Source organism: Pseudoliparis swirei, unplaced genomic scaffold (assembly GCF_029220125.1).
Source record: "Pseudoliparis swirei isolate HS2019 ecotype Mariana Trench unplaced genomic scaffold, NWPU_hadal_v1 hadal_167, whole genome shotgun sequence".
Taxonomy (NCBI): Eukaryota; Metazoa; Chordata; class Actinopteri; order Perciformes; family Liparidae; genus Pseudoliparis; species Pseudoliparis swirei.
In genome coordinates, this window is record NW_026613403.1 from 2683 (window position 1) to 11949 (window position 9267).

Sequence of the window (9267 nt, forward strand, 5' to 3'; positions counted from 1 at the left end):
ACTTGTTTGAAGACTGGGCAAGTAAAATATGTGACAAACTAACAAACAGACGAGCTTGAATTCGTCTTAATTGTAACGAAAAAACACGGAGCATATGAGGAGTCCTTGAACGCAGCATCTGCATTTATGCGCAGTGCATTTTGGGTCTTGAAGGTTTTTTGTAGGCTGTCACTGCTCGGAGAGCTCGTCAAAGAACGACATTACCCATGTTGCCTCTGTTACTACGTGCTACGTGACTTGACACACGACTGACAACACGCAGACACAACTTGTGATCATGATTTGAGTCGACGAGCGACGGACTATACACACCGGGAGCATGGCCACCATTGTCTTCTGCTCAGTAAACAAAACGGCTCAGACCTCCGCGAGACGATGTTTGATGCCACATATGAAGAGGCTCTCTGGTGCTGGAGAGTCACGTTTGCTGTCTACCTGCATTCACGGCAACTCAGTGGCTTTCCTTCCGGGTACAAGATGGTTTTCCAGAGGCTCCAGCGTGCGCTTCATGTCCCGAGGGACTGCAGGCAGATCTGCAAGCGGGGGAACCAGAAGGGGAGCCCTGGCGCTCAGTGCAGCCGCAGCAGTGACCGCAGCAGCGGCAGTCGCGGGGTTTTTAGCTAACGCCAACCACTTCCAGCGTGCTGAAATGGCTACGAAGGTATCCCACGCCGCGGAGGAGAGCGAGCCCGATGGGGACATCTTGGAGAGATGCCGGGGGTTCATGTCTCTTCCGGTGACCGACGTCGGTGTGCTGGAGGAGAGGAAAGAGGAGATGCGTACAAGGATGGAAATGCTGATCATGGAGACGCAGGCCGACTTCTGCAACGCGCTGCAGGAGGTGGACGGCGGGACGTTCAAGGTGGACCGGTGGCAGAGAAAGGAAGGTGAGGAAAACTGGATAAAGTCTAATTGTTCGGAAAATGTCACAACCAATTTAATGTCCGTCTCTCTTCCGCCTGTGTGTGTGTGTGTGTGTGTCAGGTGGCGGAGGAATCAGCTGTGTGATGCAAGATGGAAAGTTGTTTGAGAAGGCAGGAGTCAATGTGTCAGTGGTGTTTGGAAACCTGACCGAGGAGGCTGCCAGGCAGATGAAGAGCAGAGGGAAAGTCCTCAAAGGGAAAGATGGTACGTTTTGTAAACTTGATATCTGTCTGCAGCCATTCAGCCTGATGGAGCTGTTGATAAGAGGTGTGGTAACTTACATTCAGAGCAATATGTAATGGATCGAGTTTCACGTCATGCCCCGTTTTCTCTCAGGTAAGTTGCCATTTTGTGCCATGGGTGTGAGCTCCGTCATCCACCCTAAGAATCCCCACATCCCCACAGTGCACTTCAACTACAGATACTTTGAGATCGAAGAGGAAGATGGTGAGTGTCAGTCGTTGCCATCAGCAGCTGTGTGTTGGTGTCAGTGACACTATTGAGTGGATGAATGAACGATGACCCTTGTTTCTTTCTTTTATGTCTCCGTGTGTATTCCAGGCACTAAGCAGTGGTGGTTTGGTGGAGGCACAGACCTCACTCCGGTGTATGTTAATAAAGAAGATGCCTTTCACTTCCACAACACCCTGAAGGAGGCCTGTGACAAGCACCACCCGCAGTACTACCCCGACTTTAAGAAATGGTACAGTTAGGCTGAGGAAAGTGTTGCTTTAGTGAATAGGTGTGCCTCAGCACGTACGCATGTGTTGGTCTGACTTGCATGTGTTTGTGCGTGAGGATTGCAGTGGGTGTATTCTCACTGCAGGATGCTGATAAGAGGAAGTCTTTGCCTAATAGCTGCAAAAAAAGATGTTTTGCCCTGGCGTTGACCGTTTGGGATAAGAAAGGGACGGGTGTGGTTTATCTGCTTTGTCTCACAATAATTACATTTGATCCACTTAAGTTAAAGTTGCATTTAATAGAAATGGGTGTATTTGCTTGAGATGAGATGATTCATACCAGTCAATTCAATTCAGTTTATTTTGTATTGCCCAATATCTCAAATTACAAATTTGCCTCAGAGGGCTTTAAAATCTGTACACATACGACATCCCTGTCCCAGGACCTCACATCGGATCAGGAAAAACTCCCAAGAAATAGAAAAACCCTTTCACGGGGAAAAAAGGGAAGAAACCTTCAGGAGAGCAACAGAGGAGGATCCCTCTCCAGGATGGACAGATGCACTAGATGTCATGTATACAGAAGGAAGCATTACAGAGTTACAACACATTCAATGAGTATGACAGAGTGTATGAATAGTTGGTAGTCGGCATGGACCACGATCCAGACCTCCATAATTCATCAGGCAGATGGAGGTAGAGAGGAGGAGTGGGCGGGGCATCAGCAGGGCCGTGGCATCAGACCCAGCCAGGTCCAATGGACCCTATGAGACGTGAAGTCACAAGGAATCCGGAGAGGAAGCAGAGTTTATAATGTACAATGGAGAGATGAAAAGTCATCCAAAAGGAGAGAGAAAAGCGGAGAGAGGTGCTCAGTGTAAACCTAAAACATCCCTCAGCAGCTATAAGCCTAAAGCAGCATATCAAGGGGCTAAGCCAGGTGAACCTGATTCAGCCCTAACTATAAGCTCCGTCAAAGAGGAAAGTCATAAGTCGACTCTTAAATGAGGTGACTGTGTCTGCCTCCCCGACTGAAGGTGGAAGCTGGTTCCATAAAAGAGGAGCTTGATAACTGAAGGCTCTGGCTCCCATCTTACTTTTTAAGACTCTAAGAACCACAAGTAGCCCCGGATTTAGTGAGTGCAGCTCTCTAGTGGAGCAATAAGGTACTACAAGCTCCTTAAGATATGATGGAGCTGCATCACCAATCAAGGCTTTGTAGGTTAAGAGAGCTTTGTGTTAGTGAGTACACAAGCTGCAGCATTCTGGATCAACTGAAGGGACCAAAGATATTTATTAGAGCAGCCTGATAATAAGGAGTTGCAGTAATCTAGTCTAAAAGTAACAAATGTATGAACCAGTTTTTCTACATCTTTTTGAGACAAGATGTGATTTTTGAAATATTACGTAGATTAAAAAATGCAGTCCTTGAGATTTGCTTCACGTGGGAGTTAAAGGACAAGTCCCAATCAAAGATAACGCCGAGATTCTTTACAGTGGTGTTGGATGCCAGGGCAATGCCATCTACAGAAACCACATCACCAGATAATTGATCTCTGAGGTGTTCAGGGCCAAGTAAAATAACTTCAGTTTTGTCTGAGTTTAACATCAGGAAGTTGCAGGTCATCATGTTTTTATGTCTTTAAGACATGCTTGAATTTTAGTGAGCTGTTTGTTCTCCTCTGGTTTTATCGATAGATATAGTTGAGTATCATCTGTATAACAATGAAAGTTTATGGAGTGTTTCCTGATAATATTGCCCAAAGGAAGCATATATAAGGTGAATAAAATTGGTCTGAGCACAGAACCTTGTGGAACTCCGTGACTAACATTGGTGGTTATCGAGGCTTCATCGCTTACAAATACAAACTGAGATCGATCTGATAAATAGGATTTAAACCAACTTAGTGCCGTGCCTGAAATGCCAATCGACTGCTCCAGTCTCTGTAATAGGATGTCATGGTCAATGGTGTCGAACGCAGCATTAAGGTCTAACAAGTTCAGAGATGAGTCCTTTATCTGATGCAATTAGGAGGTCATTTGTAATTTTCACCAGTGCTGGCTCGGTGCTGTGGTGTTTTCTAAATCCTGACTGAAACTCCTCAAATAAACTATTATGATGTAGAAAGTCACACAACTGGTGTGTGACTACTTTCTCAAGGATCTTAGAGAGGAAGGGGAGGTTAGAGGTCGGTCTGGAGTTAGCCAACACCTCTGGATCCAGAGTGGGCTTCTTCAGGAGAGGTTTCATTACAGCTACTTCAATCAATCAATTCAGTCAAATATCTGTATGTTATGAAAATGAAGCTACAGACAGTAGCTGGGTTAGCTTGGGCTGAGCTGTATAGGTTAAATTGTTTCCCCCCCCTTGTTTCCAGTCTTAATGCCAAGTTTAGCTATCTTCTAGCTTTAGCAATATACTTAATTAGCAAATCCCTATATAAACTCCCTTATAAACTGTCACTATAGATATGCTTTCACCTGATTTATTTTTAATTTATTTATTCCTCTTGCCTTTAAATGATGTATTTGCAGAGCCCAGATCTACTGAATATTTTAAAGTCCAGCTCTGATTTAAAAATAAACCAAAAACGACTTCTAATTTGATTTATTTTGGTGTATATATTTAGGTGTGACCGATACTTCTACGTCCAGCACAGAGGAGAGACTCGGGGTATAGGAGGCATCTTCTTCGATGACCTGGACTCCCCCAGTCAGGAGGAAGCGTTCAACTTCGTCAAGAGCTGCTCCCGCACTGTTGTGCCCTGTTACCTGCCCATTGTCTACAAACGCCTCAACGACTCCTTCACTGACAAGGAGAAGGACTGGCAGCAGGTACGGCGAGGAAGGTGAGTAAAAAAACACAGAAAAGGTGGTGGCTGTTAATGAGTAAGGTGTGCATTTAGTAGAGGAGATGGTTAAAAGGAGATTTTATATTTCATAGCCCATTTTAATTCTTGGCTTTTTAAACCAGATCTACTGAATAACCCTAATGTGGAGCAGTCATAAGTAAAGGACAGATGTGACAGAAATAAACAAACAGGCATATGATGGCTGTTCCATTACAATTAACATTTAGTTTCCTTCATTAAGAGATCAAATAAAAAAAGTAACTTGGAATCCCATCAATGAGGTGCCAAATTATTTGTTAGTTAGTTTTGATGTGGGCTCAGACTCCATGCACAGCCTGTGTAAACTGAAGTCCACAACCTGGAAGACTTCCGTTATCAAATACACTACCGTTCAAAAGTTTGGGGTCACTAAGAAATGTCTTTATTTTTCAAAGAAAAGCACTGTTTTTTCAATAAAGATAACATTAATCAAAAATACACACTATACATTGTTAATGTGGTAAATGACTATTCTAGGTGGAAACGTCTGGTTTCTAATGAAATATCTCCAAAGGTGTATAGAGGCCCATTTCCATCAACTATCACTCCAGTGTTCTAATGGTACATTGTGTTTGCTAATCGCCTTAGAAGACTAATATCTGATTAGAAAACCCTTGTGCAATTATATTAGCACAGCTGAAAACAGTTATGCTGGTGATATAAGCCATACAACTGGCCTTCCTTTGAGCTTGAAGTTTGAAGAACAAAATTAATACTTCAAATAGTAATCATTATTTCTAACCTTGTCAATGTCTTGACTATATTTTCTATTCAATTTTCAATTCATTTGATAAATAAGTGAGTTTTTATGGAAGACACGAAATTGTCTGGATGACCCCAAACTTTTGAACGGTAGTGTAACTCTAACTTTGACCAAAAATAATGAAAACTAAATGTTAAAAGTGGTTGATTACCGACATACCTCAAGCGAGTTTATAATACATTAACAATTAGTTTGAATCCTAATGAACATCCACAGAGGATTTGAACAGTTCTCCGTGTGTGCGTGTGTTGTCATCAGAGCTCCTCCCTGCTTTGTTTACATAGCTGGCTGCGTGTGCTTCAAAGCATGATCCTTCACGGAAGCTGATAACGCCGTCCCGAGCCTCAGGGATTCAGTGTTAATAAATATTTGCTGTGTAAAGATATAATGGAGTAATATCTACCTGAGCAGAGAATGAAGCCGCCTTCTCTCTCTATTTCTGCATGTTGTAATCCGAGCTTCTTCATTCTTGTTGACGTGCTCTTAGTGTGCACGTTGGTGCTTCTGAGCGTGTGCCCCACCTGCTCGCTCACGCCGTTGCTCTCATACGGCGGTCACAGCTATTAACTCAGCTAAACACTGATAGTGCTGTGAACTGTGAGCCGTCGCCATTGTTTAGAGGTATCGGAAATGCTCCCAATGTTGTGATATCCACCTTGTAATGTTTGAAAAGCCACACAAAGTGAGATGATAACCGTGGGGTGTGTGTGTGTGTGTTTGCGGTGCAGATATGTGGAGTTCAACCTGGTGTATGACCGAGGAGTGAAGTTTGGCTTGGCTACGCCTGGCTCCAGAATTGAAAGCATTCTCATGTCCCTCCCCCTCACTGCCAGGTAAGATCCCTCTGGTGCGAAGCACTGCTGCCCTGCTGTATGACGGTAGTGAGCTGTCTGTGTTGCTTGGTAACCGACTCATCCCTCGTCCTCAGGTGGGAGTACATGCATGAGCCTGCCAACGGTACCCTGGAGGCTGAGATGCTGGAGGTTTTACGAAACCCCAAGGAGTGGGTGTAACCACAAGGTTCAAATGGACAAAACCTCCAGGAAATTGTCCTTGTTGTATTTTTATAATTGTTTGACTAGTTCAGCAGCAGAACTGTTTACCAATATAATATTAAAATGCCTTTGCTTGATAAGTTTTTTTAATCTGCAATGGTACTTTTCTCTCTTCCCAGTCATCCTTGATAACACTTAATCACATTGGGACTGCATTACCACTCGTGGTACCACGTGGTAATGGTACCTGCTTTAAGGTCATCTCACACTTATTTGCTTCTTTAAGAAGTTTGTGTGTTAAACATGAGCTGTAATTAGTTGTTCTATACCTGTGCTCAATGTGGCTTGCTCTGCTTGAAGCTCTGGAGATCTCCTCTCCTCAAACAAAGCGCTTGGAAGGGAAAGTATTGGGGAACTGAGCTGCTGAGCATACACGTGAGCCACCACTGGTATTACATTTTGATACATCTTCTTTTTTTTTGACAATCAAAGCTAAATAATAACAGACTAGTAATGCACTGCTCCCTCTTGAGCCCCATTCACTTTGTTATTCTCTTTTTGATGTCGAGGCACCTCATTTGTTTGAGCAGAAGTAAGCCGATAGCTGGATGATGGAGCATGTTCCACAGCGAGGTCGGAAGTGAGTCATAGCTAGTGTGGCTCATTGAGGAGATTTGAATGTAAATGGATTTCGAAATGTAAAAATAATGTATAGCTTTCAATTATAATAAAGTTGGTTCTGTTACCTTTTGATTCTATTGTTGAAGTCATTCTTTATTTATTTTAACACATATCTGAAGCGCATGAAAAGTATTTCAAATGGCATATATTATGCTTTATAAGTATGCCCTATAACTTACATTATAGTATGCCACTGAAAATTGCATAAAGTCAGTGTCATATGTAACAAAAATGCTTATGCCCAATGTCATAAAAAAAAGTTTGAGTATTCTATGTCCCAATATTGTGGTGGGTAATGCTCCCCATGTAGTAAAGGAGCATTAAGGCTGGCTCCTCCCACAACCAATCACCCAATCAAGACCAGGTCANAATGTGACGAAGAAGTCACACTAAAGGGTCACGATGTCATTGTGTGCAATAAAAAAGATATAAAGTTCAGGTAAACTGATAAAAGAAGTTATGATGTACTTACTTAAAACAAGTTATAGTCTGGTTGACATCAATACAGGAATAGCTCAGTACTTTAAGGGGACATTGCGTAATGCTATCGAGCAGCAGTCAGTCGATGGGCCAGTGAGCTCTCAAATGTTTTTTCTTTTCAGATGCCAAATGTGGCAGGAATCCATGAACTGTACCGAATCGTTGTGCCGACACGATGATTAAACACAAACGACCTTTTGGGATAGACATATTGAAAACAAGCTACAAACTGTACTATCCTAAAATTGGCATACAAAAGTATAAAAAACGTATACTAAAATATACTTAAACTATAAAGAAACTTAGGGCTCTTTTAGGGCCTAAGTTTTCACTAAATTGATTGATAAATTGTTATACTTTTGAAGACAAAGCAGGCATCCTGTGGATCTTTGGGTGAGTCAAGCAGGGAATAGGCGACAAGTTGAAACACACAAAACACTTCATTCATATGGCACTGAATTCAATTCAGGTAACATGTAGCACTTTGTTTAATTACAAATTAATTCAAGCTTCTGCACATGAAGGATTTCTAACAAGTTATCTTTCATTTAGTGTTATAGAACAGTTTATTTGATAAGGCATTGTAAAAAATAAACAAAAAAAAGAGCTCTGCAAGTAACAGTCCACCAACTGACCGAACCAACGTGTCCACGACCCCCACCAGCAGTTCATGGTCGTTGTGCTGAGGTTCACAGGTCAACTCACAAATCATAATCAGTGCTCCAACTCGGTGAGGCGAGAACAGGAAATGTGGCACTCGTCACTATCTGGGAACATCAGACATATATTTTGGGTTTTTCGAGTGTATGCAGGAAAATTGCATCTAGAGCATGAGCACTTTTTTTTTTTTAGGTTTACAGTGTCATCATAATGGCCGACTGTCCTAGTTTTCATCAAACGGCCCATTTTGAGCTTAAACACAGGAAGTGCCTTCATTTATCCACAGCATACTGTATACGAGTTACACTATGCATTCCTATGCAGTAAAAAAAACAATCTCACTTTACCTTACTTTCACACGTAGACTATACATATTTATATACAGGTACACAAGACATGCTAAACGTGAACTCTGTCCATCGTGTTGTTAAATACAGAATCTCTCCCCGCTGATGCAGGTTTTTCCCCAAAGCTGGTTTATATTGCTTTGACCCACATTCCTGTGGAAGTCACTCCACAACGTACACGCATGGTGGAGCTGCAAACTATTTGAAGAAACGCCAGTGTGCTTTTCGTGAAAGTGGTCCAGCAGAAGACTCTGTGGTCATTTCTAACACGGTTATATTTGCATAAAGCACAGGGAGAGATGTTTCACAGTTAAAGCAGGCTCTAAGGAATCATCAGCAGCCCAGCAGGAGGAAGGGGCCAGCAAGCGCTGACCATCAATACACAGTGCAGAGCCAGATCCATCCTCAGGTGTACGGACTAGGCTACATGCATTACCAAAATATAAGTACATATAACACATTGACACAAAACACATTTTAGCACCCCCCCCACACTTTACTGCTGGTCTTATCTTAAATATTAAACTTCAGAACATTCACAAGTGTATTCCGAAGTTGGACCGATGCATTAGTTTGGCAACTTGACGATTTAAACCTGAATTGAGTGATATTATTGACATCAACAATGAATCAAATTACAGATTGTAATGTGAAAAAGTCTATTAACGCCCAACGTTGCAGCTGTGCACAGTTTAAATCTGTGGTTTTGGTTCCACCTGATCATTCACTAAGTGCTTAGGTCTCAATGCTCCCTCTAACCCCCATAAGAAAACGGTGGGCATTTAAATTACAATATATTCACTATTTACAGTCAAATAGCCCAAATCTCTATCTCTATCTCTACAT

The 9267-nt window shown here is 42.3% G+C and overlaps 1 protein-coding gene across 1 annotated transcript; it reads left to right on the plus strand.

Annotated features, from left to right (window-relative positions):
• Positions 1 to 249: 249 nt before the first annotated feature.
• cpox (coproporphyrinogen oxidase) lies at positions 250 to 7011 on the plus strand. The gene is made up of 7 exons (XM_056411227.1): positions 250 to 887; positions 985 to 1128; positions 1261 to 1371; positions 1486 to 1627; positions 4235 to 4453; positions 5987 to 6091; positions 6187 to 7011. The coding sequence occupies exons 1-7, from the start codon at positions 320 to 322 to the stop codon at positions 6269 to 6271; spliced, it is 1374 nt and encodes a 457-aa protein (XP_056267202.1). The 5' UTR covers positions 250 to 319; the 3' UTR covers positions 6272 to 7011.
• The last annotated feature ends 2256 nt before the right edge of the window (positions 7012 to 9267 follow it).